The sequence below is a fragment of the Leptinotarsa decemlineata genome, unplaced genomic scaffold, assembly GCF_025532065.1.
Source record: "Leptinotarsa decemlineata unplaced genomic scaffold, Ldec_3_MD MMD2_tig00000199_RagTag_RagTag, whole genome shotgun sequence".
Taxonomy (NCBI): domain Eukaryota; kingdom Metazoa; phylum Arthropoda; class Insecta; order Coleoptera; family Chrysomelidae; genus Leptinotarsa; species Leptinotarsa decemlineata.
In genome coordinates this window covers 13973307-13999778 of record NW_027412544.1, presented here as the reverse complement: position 1 = coordinate 13999778, position 26472 = coordinate 13973307, and the positions used below count along the sequence as shown (strand labels likewise).

General features: G+C 33.5%; 3 protein-coding genes, 1 long non-coding RNA gene and 1 pseudogene across 6 annotated transcripts in view; 2 read left to right on the top strand and 3 right to left on the bottom strand.

The window, feature by feature from the left end:
* The window catches only part of LOC111506545 (uncharacterized), a 32798-nt gene extending 17076 nt beyond the window's left edge, over positions 1–15722 (top strand). For 2 of the 3 annotated variants that reach the window (XM_074172996.1, XM_074172997.1), the window contains 3 exons: positions 10254–10465; positions 13736–14071; positions 15177–15722. In XM_074172996.1, coding sequence (XP_074029097.1) covers positions 10254–10465; positions 13736–14071; positions 15177–15376 — 748 coding nt within the window. In that variant the 3' untranslated portion in view covers positions 15377–15722. Of the gene's footprint in view, positions 1–9624; positions 9733–10253; positions 10466–13735; positions 14072–15176 lie in introns of those variants that run through there. The other variant, XM_074172998.1, reaches the window with a different exon arrangement.
* LOC141481455 (uncharacterized) lies at positions 10552–11533 on the bottom strand. The gene is made up of 3 exons (XR_012464988.1): positions 11125–11533; positions 10886–10934; positions 10552–10831 (listed from the first exon to the last, which is right to left on the bottom strand). It is a non-coding gene; the product is annotated as an uncharacterized lncRNA (long non-coding RNA).
* A 5292-nt stretch (positions 15723–21014) lies between the features above and the next one.
* Positions 21015–23282, bottom strand: Ccdc58 (Coiled-coil domain-containing 58). Its single transcript, XM_023161655.2, has 3 exons — positions 23046–23282; positions 22648–22914; positions 21015–21223 (listed from the first exon to the last, which is right to left on the bottom strand). Exons 1-3 carry the CDS (start codon positions 23088–23090, stop codon positions 21122–21124), a joined length of 414 nt encoding a protein of 137 aa, XP_023017423.1. The 5' UTR covers positions 23091–23282; the 3' UTR covers positions 21015–21121.
* Positions 23283–23383: 101 nt separating this feature from the next.
* On the top strand, positions 23384–23484 carry LOC111506550 (U6 spliceosomal RNA; annotated as a pseudogene).
* A 1376-nt stretch (positions 23485–24860) lies between these two features.
* Positions 24861–25828, bottom strand: LOC111506546 (mitochondrial ribosomal protein L30). Its single transcript, XM_023161654.2, has 3 exons — positions 25564–25828; positions 25385–25511; positions 24861–25330 (listed from the first exon to the last, which is right to left on the bottom strand). The coding sequence occupies exons 1-3, from the start codon at positions 25680–25682 to the stop codon at positions 25034–25036; spliced, it is 543 nt and encodes a 180-aa protein (XP_023017422.2). The 5' UTR covers positions 25683–25828; the 3' UTR covers positions 24861–25033.
* Between the last annotated feature and the right edge of the window lie 644 nt (positions 25829–26472).

Here is a 26472-nt window from a genome sequence, read left to right as displayed (position 1 = left end):
TTTTGACAGTGTTATCGTCTTTGTAGCTTTTTTTAAATATTTTTATCTGAAAATGGGCATACTTCACAGGTTCTGTTGATACATGTTTGTTTTTTATCGAGATCTTTCACTCGACTTTTATAGTACAATGCATTCGAATGAATTCCCGAACTGGTTTCATTGTTTTAGTCAAGGTTGTACTTTTGGGATGCTAAACGAGCAATTTATTCAAGATTTTTATATCGTTATTTGCTCGAAATCACTTGGAAATTCTCCAGTTAATCATATTCATCAGGTAGCATAAATGTTACTTTTAAGATATGTTGAATATTAATATGAATAATGTGAAGAATTTACCCACTGTTCAACTTCCCCGCATGCCCCCTCCCAGGTTGATTGCCCTGAGATGAAATCTTCTCCACACGGTTATTGTGTGCAGACCCATCTCATCCATCCACCCCGCTCCCCAGGAGGCGTCCTCAACTTACTGAGGGGCACTTCAGCAAGATTGACATCTGACCTACTGCGGTCGAAAGCCAGCCTTTAGGTGCTTTTACTTTCTAATCTAATATTTTATTGTGTCGTGAGTTTACTTGAATGTAATTATTGTAAGGGGCCCCCAAAAACTAACCGGAGACGAGTGCCTTCAAATCGCGAACAAGTGTTTCTCAGTAAATCTGCAAAAGAAGTGGGATTGAAATATGGTTAAAAAGTTTTTATATTTACCGGAGCTGCCTGATAGCGACTCTCGGGGGTGGTCTCTGATTCTGCTTGGTTGGCCTCCTGTGTTTATCTCTTTCTTGGAATCTGGGGGTCATCCCTATTTAATGCTTCGTCTAGATCGCGTAGCGCAGGATTGGCGTGCGATTGGATTCTGTCGAACACGTTTTCTGCGTGTTCTCTCATATACGCGTCTACGTATTGTATGTTCTGGTCCAGGTCCCGAAATATATATCTGTTCGGTATGTATCTTTGAGCGTTTACGGCGGCTCGCACGCACGCGATCATAAACGTCTGGATATTCCGTCTGTATGTCGCTGAACACTGGCTACATGCAGTGCAGGCATACAGGATTATTGGTAGTAATACGGTCTTTATTATCAGCGCAACTTCACTTAAGAGTCGGATGTTGTTTTTGCGACCTATAATTGGATATAGGTTTTGTCTGGCGCCTCTCGCCAGCCCTATTCTCTGCCGAACGTGTGACCTGAACGTTAGTCTCTTATCGAGGGTGGCTCCCAGGTATTTCGCTTCGTTGGTCTACAGAATATCTTGTCCGTTGAAGGTGACGTTTTATTCCCGGTGTACCAGCCTCCGGGTGAATAGTATCGCCATCGCCTGACTCTTGTCAGGGTTTATACTGACCTTCCAAAGGTTGGCCCACTCCTCTAGTCTGTTCGCCTGCTGTTACAAGTATCTGGTGACGTTACAAGTATCTGGCTTGTTGATCTCGTCAGCGGAGCTATGTCGTTCGCGGAGAGTGCCGACTTGTTAAAGTTCTCTGGCTTTGGCACGTCTGCTGTGTATACCGAGAAGAGGTGTGGCGAAAGGACGGTACCTTGTGGGGCCCCTTGTTCAACTTCAAGTCGTTAAAACCTCAAGAAGGGAAGTTTTCTCGAATTTGGGAAGGCCTTTATTTGTATTTGAAAAAACTGTCAAAGTTTTAGGGATTTTTCTAGTTCCAGCTTAACCACTAATAATCCAAACAGAATGTGAATGTTTTGAATCAATTTCGCTGACCCATTCTTCAATGTTCTGATTCTGAATGTTATCAGTATGGCCCTGTCCATTATACGCTAAAAATATCTTATCGGGGAATGTGTGAATTCGTCTCCAGATTTTTTTTATTTTGTTAACTCGTTTCACATCTCTTTTCTTATATCGTGTGTATGAAGTGAATCAACATCCGTCTTACTAATTTTCTTCTTCTTAATAATGAAAGGATTATGAGTCTAGTGTTAAAAATGTGCTTATGTCATCATATTAATTCTAGTACAATTGAATTCAAAAATATAACATTTCCGATAAACCGATCAAAATTGAATTTTGTACCAATAATTTTGTTAATACACAAACTATAACATTTTTCAATTGACAATTATAACTTCTGCTCTCATTGATAATGCAAGGGACCAAAAAGAATTGAAAATTACCATTTAGAGTTTGTTTCTCTAATAGAAAGCCATGTGTGTTTTGTAATTACTCGCTAATTAGAATTAACGTCAACCCGTCCGTAAATATACATTTTCGTTACCGTTTTTTGTATTATCACTTTTTGTCATCGATGGCTTATGTCTCAAAGTGTTCACATCAGCACAGCATTGCTCAGAATTTCAATAGAGAAAAAAGTCGATAGGTGTAATTTCAGAATACCCAGATGTATAAATGTGCATTTTCTCTATCCTGCTGCTTATATAAATTGTGCATGGTATTGTCAAGTTGATACAAACTGTGTTCAAAATAAGTCATGAACTCTACTTCTGGAACTTACCAGATTTATCTATCAGCAACCCTATTTTTTCTAATTAAAGAGTTGCATTTGTTGAACCACAAAATGAATATATTCAGATTCTTTCTCTACATAAATTTATAAATGACAAAAAAGTTTTGTCTCTGCCTGAACAAAGTAAGAAATGAGTTTTGTCTGTGAATTCTTTGAAGTCTTCAAAATACCACAGAGAAATCTGAATAATAGAATTATCTCTATTGATTATCTCTATCATATTGAGATTTTATTATATTCATTTCCTCTATAATAATTCAAATTTCAGGCTAATATTTGAAAAGTATTGTTGAGAATTTGGGAGTTATTCAGCAGCTGCTTGTTAATTTGCAAAATCTTACTACCTGAAAAAATTTGGTGTCCCACAGGTGTACCTGATTAACAGGTAATTTTAGATTGTCTTCAAAATTGAAAGACGGGTTGCTTATTTGCCAAATATTACTAAATATAACCAGTAGCCAGTGTTGCCAGTTTTTGGAAATGATAATCATTTAATGCATATGTAATTTTTTAAAACTATATCCAGGGTTAAATTGAGGCAGTAAAATTGAAGATGAAGAATGAAACAAATATCTCTTTTGTTATATATAAACACATTTTCATAATTCGACCGATATATCAAACTATCGAAACGATCATGGTAGTATCAATTGTTTTTTTCCAGAAATGCTAAAAAAAGTTATTGCTAATTCACCTAAACTATATCCATCCAACAAACAGAGTAACCCAAACAAAGATAGATGCGTGATCAAAGCATGATCACCATTCACATTTGCATCTATTGAGTAAAATAAACAAGCCTCCTTACGCTGACCAATCAGATTTAACTGCAATCGGCTGGCGGTATTCATGTTAAAGTGTCGGAGTGGTCAGTTACGTTGTAACGCCTGTGGTGTGTACATATACAGTATTAAAGTTTAAAATTTTTTAAATGTCGAGTACTGATACAGCTGCCGAAACTGCTAATTTGTGTTCGTACGCGCCACCTAAAAAAAATTCCTATACCCAGCCGCATATTATTCCGGTCGTGAAATTTCGGCCGTTCCTTAGTGCGACTTTGTACAAGCAGCCTTGTCTGAGAAATCACGTGCACTCTGCATGAGAATGTTTTGGAGCACTCTGTTACTTAGATAGACAGAGTATAGTTACCTTTTGTTGTTTTTAATTGGTGGCAGGCAGATGGCAAAGTGATTATCTGTCATTCAAATTATTTATTTATTTATTACTTGAAAGATTTATATGAACCGTTCTCTGCAATTTATGAGGGGACGGTTCCTTACCTGACAATCCTAAGCTCGATTTGTGAATTTATAATTCGGATTATTTGGAGAGTGAATGACCTGCTATTAGAATTTGTGAATACTTTCTCTACTCTTCCTTTTACGAAAAGGTATGACTAACACTATTCTCAATACTTAGATACTTGCCATCATTGTCATATTCTTGATAATTGGAGATTGGAGGCTCAAGAAAAAATTTGGTATTCTCGGGTAAAAGGGATAAGTTTTCCAAAACGTTGTGAAGATATTGTTCAAAATATTACTGAAATCTTATAAGTAATTACGGTGATTTCTAATTCGTATTCAATCAATAGCAAAGTACTATTTTTCACGTTTTCACCAACGATTGAATCGATTAGTAGATTTACGAAAAATCGACACAAGTAGCATACTTGGTTTTCCTGTTACCTGCAGTTGAAATTATTTCTGTCGTTACAGAATACATAGTATTTAATTTTTTTATAATTTATCTATGAAAGTTTTCTAACATAAAATTAAAAGTTTGCTGAATGAAAAAGCGTTGATATGATTTTAAATGACTATTACTGGAGTTTTTCCCAACACCAAACCGTTATTTTAACACCACGACACGTGTTTCGATCACCAAGTGATTTTTAAAAGAAAAAGATCAAAATTGATCTTCCTCTTGAAGATGATTACGTGTCGAAATGTTAAAATAACGATTTGGTGTTGAGAAAAAACTCTGGTAATATTCTGTTTAAAAATCTGTTTAAAATATGTTTTTCCGTTAATCAGCTATCGCCACCATACGAAAAACAACTCTCAGAAGTTGAGAAACTTGTGCGAGCTAAGGACTAACGAGTTCTTACCTTTTAACGTGTGATTCCTAACAAGGTTGCAGAATCATCCCCGCTTCAACCAGATAAATTCTCTCGAGAAAAATAGCTGGTCGAGGCAGGAATGGAACCCACGATCTTCCGATCGTGAGTCGGGCGCACTACCACCGCGGCCAATTCCAAATTACTACATCCAAGGGTCCAAACAGTACATCACAAGTACATGGTTTTAAATGACAAGTGACATCAGGATTTTCAACAAATCACTCTGAAATGCAAAATTGATAGTTACAGCGTGAAATAAACTTGTGTACTAGTATTAAATGTTATACTATTTACTCCTACAAGTGATCACTTTAGAACGCATTTCAATAAGACTTTGGCATTTATCCATATTAAAGTAGATGAATCGAATATGAGAATTTGTTCACGTGTTTCATTACTTTCTCAGGTCGAAATGGCAAAGTTAATGCATTGAAACAGTTTCATGAAATTACAGTAAACAAGATTGTCAAGTCTGTGGCAGACTTATAAAATCCATTTATAAATATAATCCAATTCATGGAATATATCTACGTCACAATTTCCTGACAATAGGCGCTTAATAGTGCCAAGTTTACAGTTATATTATATAATTAGCTCATTTCGATGGAGCTAGATCTAAGTCGAAAAGATTTCCCATACTGATACACCATTTGTAATAAAATTTCAATTCAGGGAATATTTAGTGATTGATGAAAATCCGAACATCCGGTAAAAAAACTAACTTGGCGTTTCCATTGCTCTTAAATGTTAGAAGTTATGAGAAATAATTTGCAAATAGCATTGAAATTATGTAATATGCTTGTCTGAAACATACCATATTTAGTGATTTCATAAAGGCAGTTCTTATTTTTTAGTGACATGTCATATTCAAGTTACAGTTATGGATTTTCATCAAGTACTGCCAATCATGGACTTATGATGCACTGTTTCTAATCTTTGGTGTAGTAATGAATACTACTGGAGTTCAGTTTAATCTTCCTCTTGAAAATGATCATTTGGTGATTGAAACACGTGTCGATGTGTTAAACATGACGGTTTGGTATTGGGATAGAACTCCAGTAATATTCAAGTTTTGCCAATTCCATCAGATACGTTATAATTATTATGAGGCTGATATATCTCTCCGATTTATTTTTATGATACTTTATGATACCTTAGGATAGTTCAATCTTCACAAAAGACCAAAAATTTGCACTTCCACTGTCTAATAGTTGTAAGATAATTGACGTTATTTTTTTTTTGACAGGACGTTTTTTTCTCACAAATATATGCATTTCTTAGAAATATCCCGTCTTCCAACCGTTCTCGTTTCACATATTAAAATTCTAGCAAAACCAATGTAGTAGATTTTTCTGCAGATTGTGGAAAGTTAACATACAATTTTTCCAACAAAAAACAATTTTCCTTGTGTAGTGACTATTTAAATCTATCATATTTTTGCAAATTCAAACATGCAAACATAATTTGAATGTTAGTAAGTCCGTATAAACAATACAAAGATGGTTAAATTCCAATGAAGGAGTGTTTTGTGACTGATTCCAATGACTTTGTGAATTGATGAATTTTAATGAGATCGACTTGAATATTTCTTTGTTGAAGTGTTTCATCAACGAATGATTATTTTGCAATTTTAGTTCATTTCTAACTGGACAGTGTATATTAATAGAGCTTCATAGATTTCATCCACAACCTTATTTCTGCGACCCAGAAAATTGTTTCCCTGGAATATATCATGTTTGAGAGTATCATGAGAGAGAATTTTATAATGATTCATTTTTATTGAGGGAAGATATGTGCATTTTTTGGTAATTTTTCTAAACAATATACGGCTGATTGATCCCAAAATTTAGATAAAATAAATATAGTTTAAAAAGACTGAAAAACACGCTTTTATAGCATACGAAACTAAAAAATAAAGTTTAAAAAACCAAAAAACACGCTTTTAAAGAACATCGAACTAAAAAGTTGAAAAAATGTTTTTTTTAATAAGCTTAAAACAATAACGAACGAAAAATATTAGTATTATTGTGAAAAAAACGGGCGCTTTGTGCCATATTTTTTATATATCAAGCGCCTGTCGCTTTTTTCACAATAATACTAGTTTTTTTTCGTTCGTTATTGTTTCAAGCTTATTTGAAAAAAATTAACTTTTTAGTTCGATGTTCTTTAAAAGCGTGTTTTTTAGTTTTTCAAACTATATTTATTTTTCATTTTTTAGTTTCGTATGCTATAAAACTGTGTTTTTTAGTCTTTCAGTCTTTTAAACTGTATTTATTTTGGTAATGATTATTCTTCTGGCTCCGTGTTTATAGCCGTACCATATTTCTAATTCACCTATGCTGTGTGGAAATCGGAACAACATATTTCACCCAACTCTGCGTTCCTCTGTTACCGGAGATACTTCCGCTTTATCATTATCAGTTATTAGATGATATACATTAGCACATATCCGTGCTTGGATTCGCACGTTAAAAGATAATACCTCGTTAGTCCTTAGCTCGCACAAGTTTCGACTCCTGAGAGTAGTCGTTCGAAGGAGGGCGACACCTGATTAACGGAAAAACATATTTTAACAGATTTTTAACATGCTAGACTAGTGCCACATATAATATCTGTGCATGGATCACGCTCAGGAGAACCCTTCTTTTAGAAATACTGGGTTATTAATTAATTTGACATGTTGCATTTTCTTCACTTGCTGGAAAACTCTTCTTCGCATGTTGGTACTAAATGTATCCTCCAGTTTCACCATGACTTCTCGAACGTCGAATTGGATTGTACTAACCTTCCTAATAGATGTAAACAGGGCGGCTGCCGTCTTCTTGGCTGCTAAAGCAAAGGCTACCAGGCACCTGACTGGCCATGTTTAATGGCTATAGTACCCTCAAATATGCATCATCAAAAATCCCAAGGTGGCAATATTGGGAGTGCTTCGTTATTTGTACCACAATTGCTACGAAAGTGAATGTTGGTTTCCCTTCTGAAGATTGTAATTTAAAACTTATTAGATTTCTGAGGTGATATATATTTCAACCTAGGCAAGCTAACATTAGTTCATTCTTCTGTGTCGGTGGGTCAACGAGCTGGTGTAATTTGCTTTTCGAGCCTTTTATTACAATGGAGGTTTGGAAAATGTTTTTCAAAAGGTCGGTACGTTTTGTCGATATTATATTCATCTGCATTTATCAAATCTTTCTGGAATGAACGAACCTTCTTATGTTTCATACAGTTTATCTCGAGTCACAATTTATCTCTTGTTATATTCATTTCAATTGTATATTTGTGAGAAAATGAGGTTTTTCAGGTCAATATTTTGAAAATCCGTACCATTGAACTTCCCATCTTCTTTCAATAACGTTAGTTTTTACATTTTCAAGTCTTGACATACTTTGTTTCAATTGAAGGTTTCTATTTTGAATATTTGATTGCAAAAAATTTAAATGTCAGGAAGTTACAAAGTCGTAAACCGTAGACAAACGTGACAAAATTATTAAGATTACTGATGATTATACTTTTGAGAGAGGTTGTGCGAAAACATTTCTAGTTGGGATCTTCGTGTTTAAATGTTAAATGTGGAAAAACTCGCTCGGTCGATTTAGAATCAATTTTACATATTTTAAGTAAGCTGTGATAGTACGTTGAATTTGGCATATCCAGGGAAGTTTTTTTAATTTTGTGTCTCGTTCAATTCAAAAACCGGACATCAAAAGGATGTGGTATCTCTTTATGATTTTTTATTACGCTAAGTAAAAATTACTACATTGATAATAATGATAGTAGATCTTCATTTCCCATAAAAAAACGAAGATCAGGTGGTCAGTGTACTAAATTTTATTGTCTTATTGTCATTTCGTCCATGAATTATATAGATTTTTCCTGCAATGCAAAAATGTATCGACACTAAGGCATTTTAGTTTATAAAAATAGCATAGATATAAAATTATCGTTTCTATTTTTTCTAATGGTTATGTTGAGGCATTTGTTTACCTCATATAACCAATGACAAATATCGTGACAAATTGTATTTCTATCTCCATTACCACAAAACCTTTACTGATATTGCTTTTGTAACTGAAATGGTGGGACTTCAATTAAAAAAATCGTTTATATAATTATGACAATTTTATGACGGCCTCAGGAAATTTATCATCTTATATATTTATTGAACTGGAAAAGTCTGGTTCATATTGTATTCCAACTTTAATTGTTGTAAATAAGAAATTGCTATGCAGTTTGTTGATGTGTGCCAATTGTTTTAGTGCTTTTGCTGTGAGTTTTATTTATCTTCGAAAGGTTACTAAGTAACCAATTTGTTGTTAGAAGTGATAAACGGTTTTGCAATTACTATAACATTTTAAATCAAATTTATATAATTTTATAATTAAATTTCATCACTAGCATTGATGTTTCATTCAATTAGTGTCAGTAGCATCTGCTGTCTTGCAAGTCTTGCAAAAAAATCTTTGAATTTTTTATTTCACAAAAAACATTTCCAACCATCTCGAAATTCCAAAAATGATTGAGCATTTGATGATATTTTCGATAATTAATTCGACTGGTGGGTTGGGTAAATACCGTTGATCAACGTTTCTAGATATTTCACAAAGTAAAGCTGACAACCTTCACAAACTTTATTTTCAAAAATATCACGACTGTGATAGCGAAACATTGATATTTTTGAAAATAATGTTTGTGTAGATCAAATCATTAGATGTAGTTTATGAAATTACTATGGATCTTCATCAAGTAACTGCCGAGTCAATCATAAAAAAGTTTCTAGATATTTTTTGTTTGTTTTATGTAGTATATTAACTTTTTTTACTTTGAAACTATAGTATATCTGACCCGTAAGCTCCACCCTCCTGTGTAGTATATTATGGTTTTATTTTTTTTCAGAATCATTCAAACTAGTCTAAATTTATAATATTTAATTTCATTCCGAGAAAAGAGGAAGTACCTAGTCAGACTAGGGGGATTTTCCAGAGATAAACAACGCCTGGCACTATCAGAATATCGAGTTTTATTTGTAGGATGATTTGTGATCGTTTGACTGTACTCGTGTTATTCATTAATGTGTTCAACAAATTTAATTAGTAATGTCTGTGCATATTTACTTTGGTTAACTATGGTGAGCATAACCCAATCCCCACAATCGCAATAATTTTCTAGTTAAATATTTGTTTTCTAGATCTGCTTCCGTGAAAACTCCTAAAAATAGCTCACAGTTGTAAAAACGTCAATTCATTATCTTTGATTAATTCAATTTCTTAGTACGTTTTTACAATTGTGTGCAATTTTTAGAAGTATTCGAAAAGGATTCGAGAAAGAGAACAGAGGTGGTTTTTAGAGAAGAGTGAAAACACAAAAATAACTTGTATATCTCCCTAATTAACATTCACACAATTTGTATAAAATTTATTTTGGAACCAATGAAACAAATTCGGTTTGGCCCACCATATAACTGAACGCCACTATCATGAGCTATCTCTATTTCGAAAATAAAAAAAAAATCATTAAAATAAAATGAATACTTGAATTCCATAAGTACTTCCACAAATATTGGAAAACTTTTCCAATTATCGGACATATTAATACATATTAGGTAGCAAACTCTCTCTAGGACTCAACTGTATATTATTGTTTTTTCAGATTTGACTTGGATCAAAGTACTTTTTCACCAACCGAATTGGATGACAGTTTCATGCTCTATTATAAACGCCCATCAGCAGTCAGCACAGCTGGGGATTCCAACGTAATCGCCAATCTGCAAAACACAATTACAGTGGCCCAGGTTAACAAAAATAAACAAGATTTTTCTCAGCATCCGGCTCCCTGTCAGAAATATCTTCAATTTGGCAAAGGTAAAATTACATTTCTTCTTTCCAATTCCTAAATAAATATATTATCAGCTTCGTGTTCTGTGAAACCTTTTTTGTTAAACTCTGGTGCACCATGTCAATTATGAAATGGACGGTAGCCGGTCGGTTCGACGTGGGTGATTTGTTCACTCACTCAAATCGATCGCCGTGTTAGTCGGTGGTTCAAGTCGCAGGCTAAACGATCGATTTCCACTTGCTATCGTCCATCCCGTGTTAGGAATCACTCGTTAAAAGGTAAGACCTTGTTATTCCTTAGCTCGCACAAGTTTCGACTTCTGAGGGTTGTCGTTCGTAGAGGTGCGACAGCTGGTTAACGGAAAGACAGATTTTAAACAGAAGAAAGTCAGTCTAAAATGATATTGTATTAGATAGAGGAGGTGGGTGGACTTAAAAAGCACCTACTTGAGAATTGACATGAAAAGTTCAGTCTTCAAGGCCCTCTTTTTACCTTCTGCAAAAAAATCTGTTTGTTTATTTTCAAAAATATACTTCAACATTTTCCTTATAATTACAAAAACCGAAATATAATAAAAGTTTTGCAAAGTAACATGGAGAAAGATGCATTCTGAAAACCTTAAATATAATTTTTTAATGAATTTGAACAAATGTGTCATATTAGTTTTACACAAAAATACACTTACATATTTTTATTCTTGTTGAAATAGATTACCACATTTCGTTTTTCATATCCCCACTTGAATTTCATGTACCAAATGTGGTTTTGCTTATCACATAAATGTTTATGAATGTCTTAGGAAAAGCAGTCTGATAGTAAATTATCTTAATATTTGATAACGTCATTCTAACAATGGTAGGATCGCTAAACGAGTTTCATTGGCTAAATTTAATTATACATGATCGCGAATTAACAACCTGTTGTTAGTAGCTGCAAAACATTCAGTGAGAAAATATCACTTGTTTGTGCCAATGGTATTTTTGAGGACCTAGTTGAAGGCTTATTATTTGTATATTAGATATAACAGGTTAAACCAAATATCATCCATTAAACATTTGTTAGTTTTTTAGGTGCGTAGCGTTAATATTAGTTTGTGTGTAGCTATATCGAGTATTATACTGAAATGTCATCAGAAATTGCATTATGTAAGTGAATATTGCTTTGTCATATTATTAGCTATCTTCTAAAAGTCTTGCTTACTAGACTCAAGAATTGATTCATTCATTTACCTCAGTTTTTCCAAATATGTTCATTATTGCATTTTCATTTTTATAATGCAGATCTTAAAAAATTAATAAACGATAATTTTTTTATTGGAAATCCTCAACCGTGACTAGAAGGTACATGAAAGTTTATTTATAGTTGTCTATAATTAAAATCATTTTATTAAGTTAATATACAGGGTGGCCCATTAGCGTGAGGAAGTACAGTATCTCGCCTTTAATGAGGAGTATGATAAACATTTTTAATGAAAGTTATATGGTTTATGTTGCTTATTTTAAAAACATTTTGGAATCTACAGAGTGTTCCTTGGAAGCGGGGCAATACAAGTCATCATTTTTTTTAAATGGACCCCCCCTGTAAATTTTTTCACCGTTGAACTGAGGTATTTCCTTTTTTCGAAAATTTTGCGGCGTTGTCAAGTTATTGCTGAAAGAAACCGTAAATGCCATCATAAAAACTTTATGAATAGAATTTAAGCAGAAATATTTGAAGCATGCAATACCAAGAGTGAGATGAAATGTCGATATGGATTGAAAATTATATTTCTCAAACAGGAGATTTAATACAGGGGCATTAACTTGACAAACTTTGAATATCAAAAACTTGATATTTTCAAATGAAACACCCAGTATGTTATTCTACCATTTTGAAGAACTACTTTATTTCTACAATTTTTGTTAATATGACAGCTCCTAAAATTGACAGATTTTGAGTACAGTTACATCAAGAGTTATTAGATGATAATTTTGAGAAAAGAGTAACATTTTGTGAATGGGCTCAGTAACAGTTGCTACAAGATAGAGATTTTTTAAATTATATCTTATTTTTCGATGAAGCAACATTTCATAAAAATGTGTAAAATAGACATAATTTCCTTTGAAAGGGTTATATTTTTAGGAGTGAATAATTTTTTGGGAAAGAAAGTTTTTGGCTTTCTACTACTCCATCTGATACAAAAAAATGGATGAGAGAATCTTCCAAAGAAAGGAAGGATTAATCAATTTGAAAATAAGTAACTCTATACATGGATGTGTAGATCATGCAAAGAAGTAACTTTCAGACACAAACTGAAAGAAAGTCCTCCTGAAACAGCTACTTTCATATAAACATTGAATTACACGAAAGAAAAAAAAAATTCTTTCGAAACAAATTCTTCTATATGAACACTGAATTATACAGAAGATACTTTTCTCTATTCAGTTTGTATATCGAACATTTGTGGAGGATTAAGAATCAGATATCATTCACATGAGTTCTACTTTGAATGAATGGTAATAAATTGTACTCACATGGAACACTGTCACCCTAACTGGTATACACGTGTTTCGCCTTAAGTGTGTATTTTCTATAATGTTATCCAATTTGGTACTGAAGAGCCTTAGGGCAAGTGTCTTAAGGCGAAACACGTGTATACCAGTTAGGGTGACAGTGTTCCATGTGAGTACAATTTATTACCATTCATTCAAAGTAGAACTCATGTGAATGATATCTGATTCTTATTCCTCCACAAATGTTCGATATACAAACTGAATAGAGAAAAGTATCTTCTGTATAATTCAGTGTTCATATAGAAGTATTTTTTTCGAAAGAATTTTTTTTTTCTTTCGTGTAATTCAATGTTTATATGAAAGTAGCTGTTTCAGGAGGACTTTCTTTCAGTTTGTGTCTGAAAGTTACTTCTTTGCATGATCTACACATCCATGTATAGAGTTACTTATTTTCAAATTGATTAATCCTTCCTTTCTTTGGAAGATTCTCTCATCCATTTTTTTGTATCAGATGGAGTAGTAGAAAGCCAAAAACTTTCTTTCCCAAAAAAAAAAAAAAACATAATTTCCATTATTATTCAACAGATAACCCCCATTTCTTTCAAACTTACCAGTCAGAAAAAGTGGTCCATAAATGTATGGGGCAACATAATTGGAAATTTCATTGTTGGGCCATATTTTTTTAAGGGAAGAAACTAAATGCTCTGATACTATTTCATTGATTCTTAATGAATTGTATTCACATTATATTCTTTCAGTTTTTTCGCCTCACTCACTTAATTGACAAATGTTATCAATTTTTAGATGTGAGCCCTCCTCCTCAAACCACTCCGCAGATGAAAATAAAATCATCTGGAACTGATGATGGATTCAAAGGTGAGGCCGCCAAATGTGGTAGTTCCATTATCAGGGTCGCCAGTCAGATGGTCTCTGGAAAAGTGATTCACGGATTCACTCTATCAGAAAATAACAATTGTGATGGATCCCAGCCACTGGAGAAATATGATGGACAAAAAAGGAGAGGAAGTAAATCCTTGCCAGCATCGCCTCTAACATCACCCCATTCTTCTCCTAAGTCAAACAGAAAAGTAATTAATAAATATTTCACTGGGGCCTTTACCGACGTTGATAGATCGAAAGGTAAGAATTTTGTAAATATTTGTACCATCGAAATATATCTACTAAGGAAATAAAGGTTTTGGATTTCTACGTCTCCATCTTGATACAAAAAATGAGGGAATCTACACATCTTTATATAGAGTTAATTTTTGGAATTGATTGCCTCCTTCCTTTCTTTGACAGATTCCCACATTTTTTGAATCAAGATGGATAAGTAGAAAACCAAAACCTTTCTTTCCCAAAAACTAACCTCTCCTAAAAATATACCCTTTCAATTTATTTACTAAGACTTATTTAGAAACATATGCTATTATCACTTTATTTGAGAGAGATTTCCATTCCTGTGACTCTCAATACAATTATATCATTATTTGGATTCTAATAGTAATAATAATAACTTTATTCGCAACATATACAGATTAGAGTACAATTAAAACAAAATATGTGAACAAATTGGTTTGGCGATAAGAGCAGAGCTTTTGTTTAAAAGACATCAACGTTTAGTAAAATATCATCTTTCTCATTTATCACTTCAACATAAGAAATTCTTCGAGGTTACGATTTACAGCAAGTACTTCATTAATGACATTACATAAGATTGAAATATGTAAATTATAACTTTACAATTCAATTGCCTACTGGGGGATACAACAGAAAGCCTCAATTGGCCCTAACCAAATGAAGAACTTGGGGATATTTTGTTCAACCAAAAATATCTATTAATTCCTTGCCCATTAGAAAATTGAGATTTAATGTGTGCGTTTCTTTTATCTTTAGTAAACTCTGAGAATGAAGTGAGTTTTGGTTCTCTTTAATTTTTTCAGTAAAGTAGTCAAACATCTTCAAAATAATTTCATTAATACTTTGGTATTTTGAACACAAAATTTCACTTCTATACTTAATGCTCGAAACTATACTTGTAATATTGACACCAATTCGCTTTAAAATTTCCTGGAAAATGAGACCAGTTAGCAATCTGTCAATTTTTGACAGGTAGGTACGGAAGTGATACTCTTGTGTCGTAACTTGACCTGAATTGTATAGCTTAGGGACGTTTCTTAGCTGTATCTATATATTATGCTTGAGTAAGTCAATCCTCCAATATTTATAATCATTTTGTTTGCAGGTGGTTGGATCTTATCGAATTTACTGGCAAAACGTGAAATGTCTGCATCTGTGGATCGCATCGTAGAATCTAAGGAAGAATTGGAAAGATCATCTTCTACAGCTAGCATAGATGATGTGGGTTTGAAAAAGTCGCCAGTATTCAAGGCTAAACCTTCTGAACTCAGAGAGATGAACTTCTGGTCTCCTACATCAATGTAGTCAATTTTTATATATTTTGACCACAGATCTGTTGCTCTTTATTCAGTCTGTAAGGTTATTCTTGTAAGATATTGTTCATGGCATAATTTTTATATTTATTTCTCTCTTATATAAGACTAGACTAAAGCGTGGAATTTAGTATTAATAACCTGCATACCATTTTAAGTAAGGAAATTCAATTCAATTATTCATCATTCATTTCGATTCATTTATTTCTCAGATTGTGGTATGTTTGAGATTTTTCCATAACTGGAATATTATTTATTATTATGTAATATAAGTACTTGATTTTTATTATTTTTGTTTTGTAATTATTTGATGAATGAAATAAATTCAAGTAACAATATGTTCTTTTCATATTCTTGGAACGGCAGGTTTTGAATAAACAGTGACCCCACCAGTTACATAAAAAAATTGTAAATTACAAATCATTATGTGGACTAACAATTCTGCCTCCCTCCAGGTCATTAAAAATTGTGGAATATTCAAACATTTAAAACTCCAATAACTGGTTTTAACCCTCTTTTTATTGCATTTCCATTTCACGTATTTTCTGAAGATGATAGTGATAGTCGCGTATTTCTATGTACCGCTCCTGGTGAAAGTATCTATAAAAGAGTAACAAATCTCCAACCTTTTTTTGAAGTTCAAAACAATGAAGGTTGCAAGTGATGTTCGTGTCTCCAATCAGGCGAATGGTTCTTTTCTGGATGGAATCCATTAGCTTCAGGGTATGCTTAGGGGCGGGGCTCCCATACATGAGAACAATACTCTAAAGAAGGTCTCACCTGAACTTTATAAAGTATCAAATGTTGCTGAGGTGTGTACAGTTTTCTGATTCGGAACAGTGTTCCAAGCTTTTGAGAAGCAGCTTTTGCAGTTCCAGCGACATAATTGTGCCATTTTAACCCTCAACAAACTTATCGAAGCAGAAAGCGAAATTGTCTGTCCCAACATTATTATATCTGATTCACATTTTTTTTTTTTTTGAGAAAACTGAAGCCTAGTTTTCGTGGTATTAAATTGAACCTGGTTAGTTTCACCCCAATTCGAAATCACCTCTAGATCCTCATTAAGATATGCAACCTCCTTCTGCCGGTGCATCCGCAGTCGATGTCTTGGAATCCAAATGGAATGACGAGACAAGTGTGCTGTCGTCAGCAAGGCAATATATTGGATTCTTGTTTTTTTTCCAATAAGTCGTTGATATACAATAAAAAGAGGGTTGGAGACAGGATAGATCTCTGGGGAACACCAGCGTTGATTGTAAAAGTATTCCAAAAGTATCCATAGACAGGCACTTGCAGGGAAGCTGGAGACCCTTACACAAAAATGATCCGACAAGCCGTAGCATCAAAGTTTGGCCAGCAAACCATCATATCACACACGGTCAAGCAAACTTCTTGATTACGTTATTCCAAATATGGGTGACAAAGCAATATTGATGATCGCCCAAGATGTTGAAGATGTCCAAATATTTAAAGAAATAAACTGCACGCGAACAATCTTCCATCAAGAAGGAAAAACCCCTTCCTTGTAAGACAGGTTGAAAAGTCTGCAAAATACTGATGCGAGTTCATTAGCGCACTTTTTAAGTATGATGATGAACACTTTAGCGGGACCAGACGCCTTGTTGATATTGAGCTGTTTCAAAATTTGCCTGACTAGATGTTATGTTGATAGTTCGTACTGGAACCCCTAGCGTAAAATGAATCTATTGAAAACACTTTCCCAACACCAGAACAAAATTACAGTCTCTTTGCTAACCGAGTTAGCGTCTCAGGAGATCATTATGACTAAATTTTACTATGTTAGTGTTTTCATATGCTAGTGACATTACTTAGTGGTACCTAACTACTACTCGTTAGTATTACCTAACTACTACCTGTTATTGTTCTTATGCTAAACTACTTGAATTTCCTACATGTTAGTGACTATCCCCTACATTTTTTCTCTAATATTTATAATTATTACGTATAAGACCAAACAAAGGGCTATTCGAAATAAGACCTTTGTCATTATTCATAGAACTCATTCCACACTTTTCGATTTCCAAGCTCTCGAAGGCATCCAGAAACCTGTTATAAAGTACCTTTCTCACTCATTCTGTGGTCGCTTGTTTTCTAATTAATGTATCCGATATTTGATGGATACCCATTGCTTTCAGCCACCTCCCTAACAACTTGTTTCTCAATCTCATACCTTTTTTTGCTCAAGAAAAATATGAGCAGTCTATCGACAAGAAATTGTAGTCCTGTCATTGTTTGTTGTGGGCAATGATGGAAGCTGTCAGGGATATACCTGAAAGTGCCCATATTCTTTCTATATACATCAAATTCTAGATCCTTAGCGACATTTTTAATAACTAGTAATCCAGGAGTGGTAGTTCTTCGTTATTTTCAATGTCATACGTGAATTTTATACTTGCAAATCTGTTGAGGCAAAATTCTCTACCTTACTTTTATTCGTATTGAAAATGGCAAATACATCATTCACATATCAGATCTAGGTTCGTGGAAACTAATCCGACTCTTCCCTTGCTTCTGTTTCAAATCTGCTCATGAACAGATTAGCCATGAAGAGAGACAACAGGTTTCCATTACCATACCCTCCAGGAACTGATTTGTTTTCCCATTATCTGAATATATATGTGAAACAAGCCCTCGTCTTGCAATAAATCGACGTAACGCCGCCAGCAAGGTATCCGAAGTTAAGTCAGACCATTATGAGCAGCTTTCGTTGCTAAGCTAACGAATAAGCATATTTACGCTTTACTTGTTACCGATTTCACTGTATCCTTAAATCAGCATGGACGGATCCAGAAGCTTTCCTCGGGGGGGGGGCGAATATATATATATATATATATATTATATATATATATATATATATATATATTATATATATATATATATATTATTATATATATATATATATATATATATATATATATATATATATATATATATATATATATATATATATTATCCGGACATGTTACACTGCATCGTCTTCGAGAGGTGTAACTGATGTTAGGTTACTCTTGTGATGTGTTTAGATGGTGTCGCTTGAGTAAATTGTAGGGATTAGGGTCAACCTCATCTTCATCGTCCCTTAAATCGATAGGGCCATCGTCACGTCTTCCTCGAAGAGCTTGACCTTGCCTTCCAAGCCATATTATGGATTTAATAATTGGAAGTATTCTTTTTCTGTTTTCCTGAATTTGTTGGGTCCTTGTAGTTTCCAACTTATTAATGACGTCATCCTGCGGGTTATGATAATGGTGTAAAAAAATTGGGAGGCAATTTTTTGACACTCTTTATGATATTTCAGGTTCTGATGCTCACTCAAATAGCCGTCTTTTACTGCCAATTAATAAATTTTCTTAGCGGTGTTTTAACTAAAAGTCCTAATGTGGATCCCTTATTATGACCAGCTGTCTCGCCACTAAAGATTGCGCAAAACTTGCAGAACAATCCTCTTCCTGTCGGTGAGTAGATGACCCATGGAAATTGTTCCAAGTATTTCTTCGATAAATACCTTTTGGTTAACTTTCCCTTTTCTATTTTGTCGGAATATTGCCACTGAAAATGCTCTGAAGGTGTCCAATGATTCTCTAGTAATTTGCACCTAAGATGATCGGCGATTGATTTCCCAATATAACGCCCCAAGTCATTTTCAATTTTATCGATGTCGCTCTGGTTGCCAATACTAGTACTGGTAGAAGGCTGTTGCAGTCGTAGCTCGTCCTCTGCTTTTTTTATTTTAGATCACCAGGCGAAATACTGTCCACCCTACGCACATGCTATTTGTATGCCTATTTTGATATGTACCCGCTTACCTAATTCAGGGTTCAAACTCGCTCGTTGTATGTCAAATAGAAAGTACACTAGTCAATTGTTTATTGATTTACTTACCCAAAGTGGATAAACGCAGTTTACTGCGTTTAGTGATGATGAAGTCCATCAAATTAGTTTGTTTGTTTCGTTTCATCCCAAAAAACTAGGTAATTCACAATCCACAAAAAAAGATAAATCAGTATAACGGAAGCGAAGGCGAAGTCAAAATCCAATACTATAGATGCAATTCAATTAGAAAAATCCAAAACATCTGCATTCAAAATATTAAAAAAATGTAAGTTGGTCACACCAAACACAATCAATGCTAAAAGACCACTAACCACTAATGATTCTATTTCAACACTAAATAGGTTGATGTTGGTGGAGGAGAGATGAGGGTGTGGCATACGGTTTTATACCTATTTACCTGTCTACGAAACTCAACATACGACAAATTAATTAATTATTTTAGGGTATGTTGGGTGGTGAACAAGCGATATCTCTGAGGGGGGGGAGCGATCGCCCCTACACATTTGGGAATGGTCCTCTTTCAGAAAATATCCAGTAATTTTGGAAAATCAATAACTGAACTGTCTGAGCACCTGAATGCAAATATTTTAAATTAATATTAAATGAGTTGAACGATAATTTTAATTTTTTTGGAAGCAATGTGGCAATTATATGTTGAATTTTGGTGAATGATGAAAATTTTTCAATCAGAATATCTAAAACTCGTTCAGAAGAAATGCTTGTTAGTACAAAACCAGTCTTCTCTTCCGCGAAAATAGTGTGATTATCAATCATATCTGCTAAAAAAGTTAGCCACGTAGATGCCGGTGATTTCAAAAAAGTCGGAACCAACCCACCATAATGTATTATTAGTGACTTTCGAAGGTAGTGCGCGGGGTTATGTTGAGTTTTGATATGAAACCAATGATCAAGTGGAACTTTTTCTTATATGGCTAAGGCGGTTGCCTACAAAAGTTTTCCACAGATATGGGTGAAATTTAATCCAGGAAACTGCTACAGAAGCATCTGACCAAGCAAAAATTTTATCAAATTCATTTTTATTATCGCCAACTTTTTTGAAATAATGCATAAGTTCTGATAATAGAACAGCTCCACATAATTCCAACTTTGGAATTCAAATGGTTTTCAGAGGGGATACTACAGTTTTTGGTGCATGAAATGTGTTGAACATTTTTGCAGCTTAACCTTTGGAAGTGGCATCGCAAAATCCGTGCAATTGACATGTAGAGTTTATAACAGGTATGATCCTTGGTAATTGTCTTCAAGAGGAAGATCAAACAGTTTGATCTTCCTCTTAAAGATGATCGAAACACGTGTCAAGGTGTTAAAATAACGGTTTGATGTTGGGAAAAAACTCGAGTAATATTCATTACTACACCAAAGGATCCAAACAGTGCATCACAAGTATATTCACATATGTTACTTCCCCAATCGCAACCCCAGAGCATGTCACCAAATGTTTTTAAATGAATCACCATAATGTATTCTACTTTGTTGAAATCTGTTCATCATGGAACACAAGTGAAATGCATCTGATCAAAAAGGAACACGGATTATATACTATTTCCAGTATAAATTTTTAAATTCAATATCTGTTAAATGTTTGGGTCACACCTATATACAGACTGATGTTTATACATTTTACCCCTGAATTCTTCAGTTTCCTATATCCCAGAAACTAAATAAATGAAATTTTTTCAAGGCCTGAAATTCTCTTCTAAATATGGGTTATACTGCCAATTTTATGGCTCATCCAGAGAATTTCAGAAGAATTATAAGGCATAACTATATTTAAAAAAATCAATTAACAAAGTTACTACAAGGACAAGAGTTCTATTCCACTTTAATCTTCAAACAGCCGTCAATTCTTGACATGCCATCATAAGGGTTTATAAAATCTTCTGCATCTTTCATTGAACACTTTGGCAGTTCTTTGTTTTATTAAATCTTCTACGCTAAGTTCTACTTGTAGCATACGTAACTGAAACAAAAAGATATATTGGGAATTAGTTCAGTAAATGTTACCCTTCTGTTATTTGCACACAGTCTGTCAGACTATAAAAGCATGTATTTATGATTTTATGGAAATTTGAAGAGGTATAAGGTCTTGTGATTGGTATGTTCCCAAATATTCCCAGGATCAGCTTTACCAGTGGTAGTTTGTATTTAATAACTATAGCAAACACTAGTCTATGAGACCAGGTCACTATTGGTGCACATATTTTATTCTTGACAATTTATATTGATAGGAATTTCTTTAGCCAGAGTGATTTTTTATTATGAATTATTCTCAATTGCAATACACTTGAGATGAATGTTATTATAAGAAGGAACAAGATATCATGAAACCTTTGTTAGAATAGGTAATAAGTAACGACAAGACGTGGTCCATAATGAATCTGATGTTGATAAACCAAAAAAGCAGTGAATCAAAAAAATGGGATAGAAATGAGAGATTTTTCCGAAAACAAATGCACATATTGAAATCAGAAGAAAAATGTAAAAAAATATTTAAAATATAGCTGCTGTTTGACAATCCTGCTCTGAAAATGTTCAACAAATGTAAACTGCATTTACTAGTTCTGTTTAGAAAGCAATAATAAATCACTATATATATATATATATATATATATATATATATATATATATATATATCAAGAATGAAATAATTCGTGGACACAACACTCAAAAAATAGGGGCAAACCGCGGACACGTGTCTCTGGCTATTGGCCTCATCAGCGTGGTGCAGCCAAGTGTAAAGATGGGCAACACTTGTTTGCCGTATCATCAGTTATATACCTGGTGCAGTATTAACTTGAATTTTTCAGTTACGAATCAATTATAATATATGGAATATAGTGATTTATTATTGCTTTCTAAACAAAACTAGTAAATGCAGTTTACATTAGTTGAACATTTTCAGAGCAGGATTGTCAAACAGCAGCTATATTTTAAATATTTTTTTTTACATTTCTCTTCTGATTTCAATATGTGCGTATGTGTTGTTTCCTGCTTTCAGCAAACAAGTGTTGCCCATCTTTACACTTGGCTGCACCGCGCTGATGAGGCCAATAGCCAGAAACACGTGTCCGCGGTTTGCCCCCCCTTTTTTGGAGTGTTGTGTCCACGAATTGTTTCATTTTTCATTTATACTTATAGATATATATATATATATATATATATATATATATATATATATATATATATATATATATATTAGATAATATCTATGCCCCTGCATGAATGCTGCTACTTAAAATTAATGATTACGACTTACGTCTGGATGCATGATATCACCCTGAATGAATCAATTATAGAATACTGGTCTGACAGACTAGTGTGATTGCCAGTATAAAAAAATTCGGATCAACTACTGGAAGGTTGTCAGAATATTTTTATACCTACCTTAGTTTGTTCAGCTCTGAGTACTTTGGAAAGCTGGATATCATCAGAGTTGCCTTCACGTTGATCCTTGAGGTTTTTAACCTTAGTGGTGGTAAGTGAAATGCAGTTCTTTATGAATTTTTCTCTTTTTATATTGCCTTCTTCTAAATTTTCATATAGACTCTTGCAAGCGGCAACCTCGTCTGCATGAAAAGAATCTGTTGGAACTACTGTATTTATTGTACTTACGATCACATCATGAGGCTTTCTCATAGCCTTCAAAGCTTCCTAAAAACCAAATACTGATATCCAAATCATTGATCTAATTGAATAATCTGGGAAAATATATATTTCTTTGGGTAAGGTTATTTTGGTTAAATAGTGAGGTTAGTTCTCCGAAAGTCGGCGAGAAAAATTACCTGAAATTCACTAAAATCTGAGCACTCCATTATTGCAGCCGGCATAATTCGTATTACCTACTTCGTGAAATTATTAATTATTCTATTAAAAAGTATTTATAAAAAGTTTTCAACTTGAGCATGCTATTTAAGCTTTGGATAATGCTAATTTCTAAATACAACCAGATGGCGCTTCTTGAAGATTTTAAAAGGAGGGACAATATATTTTTGACTTAAAGAAACTTGTAGAATTTTCTTGGACTTATTACTACTAAATTGCTTGTATCAGTGTCGTCATAATATACATGGCACGCATATTTATAAAGTGTTAAATTACATCAATATCAGCAAATATACTCGTTTCCACGGGACATTAACCAAAATTGATTTGATACAGAAAATATTATCATGGTCCATGTGCAAGCATGACACGAAAAATTGTGAAGCGTTCCACATTTTCAACCAGTAATTTACACCGACTTAGTGAAATCTTTACATGGACTAAAACCACATCATTCTAAACATCTAATACTGCAGGAGAACGAAGTAGGGTTAGGTATATGACTTAAAGTTGAAAAGAACTATTCAACAAAAGTGCAGGTCAACAAATTGTTCACATTGATCATTGCTCTTGTGACTTTGTAGGAAGTCTGAAATTCTTGCAGTTTGGGCCTCCCAGTTGAAGAACTCGACCAAGTCGAATCATTTCCGACAGAAAAAATTCCAACACCCCACTTCTGTGTTGAAAAATTCATAAAATCGAAAAAAAAACATGCAGGTTGGCATAAGCTATTACAGGTCGGGCCTCTCAGAGAAAAAAATTCGATTATAACAATTATTTTCAACAGAAAAAAAAAATTCAACTCCTACCTTGCAAATTGGCAGAAATTCTTGCAGGTTTCCAGATAAGCATATCGATCAGATTATTCATTATCGACAAAAAATGTCCAACCCTCCACCTTTCCTGAATGAAAAAATTTCACATTTTTGATAAAATGTATATGCATACAGCTTGCAGGACGGCAGGAATTCTTGCTGATCGGGCGTCCCAGATAAAAATCTCTACCCGAGTAATAATTTCTGGCAAAAAAAACTCCAACCTCCACTCCTCATGAATGAACATTTTTCACATTTTTATTGAAATTGAAAAGAAACCTTGCATGTCAACATACGTTTTTGCAGAGAAGAAACTACATTTTCAACAGAATAGAAATTCTAACTCCAACATTGAAAAAATTTCACAATAATGTTTAATCGGGCACTGAGATAGACATTTTCATATATCTACTTGATTGGCAGTGCATTCAACTGTTACTTTTTGTGGCTGGGAAAAAGGGACTATGCAACTGGGAGCAAAAGGTTATACCATAGACATGTCTTCACCACGTTGCGAAGTTATTGTTATATAACACTTTTATGTCAGGAATATGTTTTAGGTCCATGTTTTATTTCATTGAACTTCCAAGTATGATCATTTAGTTTTGTAAAAGAAACATGAAGTTGCAGTTGTCAGTTATTTTAAGGGGTGAAATTTTCAGTTTCTTCTATATTACACTTTAGCAGATTCTCTCTTGATTTAGCTCTATTTTACAGATTGTAAAGGGTTTAATAACCAAAAAACAATACGGAACACTAACCCCTCCACACAAAATGTTTTTCAAAGAATGTCTCATATCTAAATTTAATTTGAAGAATTTTATTCTGCAACGTTACATGGCTGACGAACTGTGAATAGCCATGATGATCCCTAGGTGACTCGGGGAGTTATTAACATTGCCTATCCAGGACACCAAAGTAGTCGATGCCGATAACACCCAAAAAATTAATAAATAAGAATTTTTCAGGTCTCACAACTATCTCATATATTTTCATTGCAACGCTTGATGTGTATCATTACACTGAACCTATTGCATATCATGTATATGGTTTCTGTAGATATTGATAAATTTTATAGATTTATGCATTGTAATTAATTTGAAGAAAACAAACATTGAATATCATTTGGTGAATTAACACAGTGTGTCCCATCCACTCAACCATTTTTGTCGTGAATGTCTCCTCAAAGTATCGCCATCTAATTTTTTCAAATCCTTTTGGAAATTTTCAGTCAATTGTAATTTCGCTTCATCCAGTGTTGAAATTTTCTTAATTATTCTCAATTTACCAGTATCTTCAAGAAAAGTAACATCATCATTTTCAGGAAATCCGTCAGGATAAGTTATAGGTGTTATTTTGATCATATGTTTCACTCTCCATAACCGATGATTGTTTTCAGGAATATTTTTCACGATTACAAATGAATTTGTCTGAAAGTTTAGTTTGAATTATTATATGAAAAAATCCAAATCCGTTCATTGTACCTTTCCATCAAGCTTGAATTCTTTCAAGATTTGTTTCTCCCAGTATGGAGCACCTTTTAATGGTTTTATACGTTCCACTCGAAACAGTTTTGTCGCTTCATATGGAGGATCTTGAAAATCAGATTTTCTGAAAAAAATTGTTCCTATATATTTTTTTAACAATTGTAGGGATTCTCTACCTTGGATAATATTTAAATCCAGGATACTGAATGCCTTCTCCATACCAATTGAACAATCGTTTCTTTATACCTCTATTGAACTGTAAAGAAGGCCCAACAATTTTCTTTAGAAGAGACATTATTTCTCACAAAAACGATTATTTAATGCAAATTGAAAGCAAAATCAAAAAATAATCTCAGTTTTCTATTAAAATACGAAATGAAATTTAAAGGTTATAAAACCTGGAATTTTGTTCGTTGGTAATGTTTTTCTACTGAATGTGGTATGTAGTTAGTGGTTAGAGGCTCAGAGTAACAAAGGACAATAGAGATGCCTTTTCCGTCGTTACATTGAAGGCAGCATAACTTTGTTTGTTTACAGGAAGTAAGTTGGACCATAAAACAGTGGCGGTTGGTTTAGTTGATAATCGGAGGGATATTATATATTTATAAAATAAATCATTTCAGGTGAAAATGTATTCTGTTCAAATAGTTGCTACAGGAAATCTGATTTATTATTGATGATTATGAAAATGGGGCCAGTTTTTCTACCATCTACTAGATTTTTATTTATGTATGGCTTTATAATAAAGCGCATAATTTACTGAGTTGAAAGTAAATTATTTCAAATGAACTAATTCATAACAATGATAAATGGTAATTTCAAAAGTAATGAACCTTGCTTCATAAAATCAGACGAAGAAATTTGTGATTTATTCTTAGATTTGATAAACAGGCACTACGATTTGTGATGTCCGATATAAAGAATTTTCGATTAGAAACCATGAAAATTTATAATTATGATTGAGGTTTGATGTTTTATTATGTTATTTTATTCAAAATTGGTATCTAGGGGTCTATGTGGATCGACATTATGAACGGGGATATTTTTGATGTTTTCAATGATCATTTTTTTGATATTATTCTTAT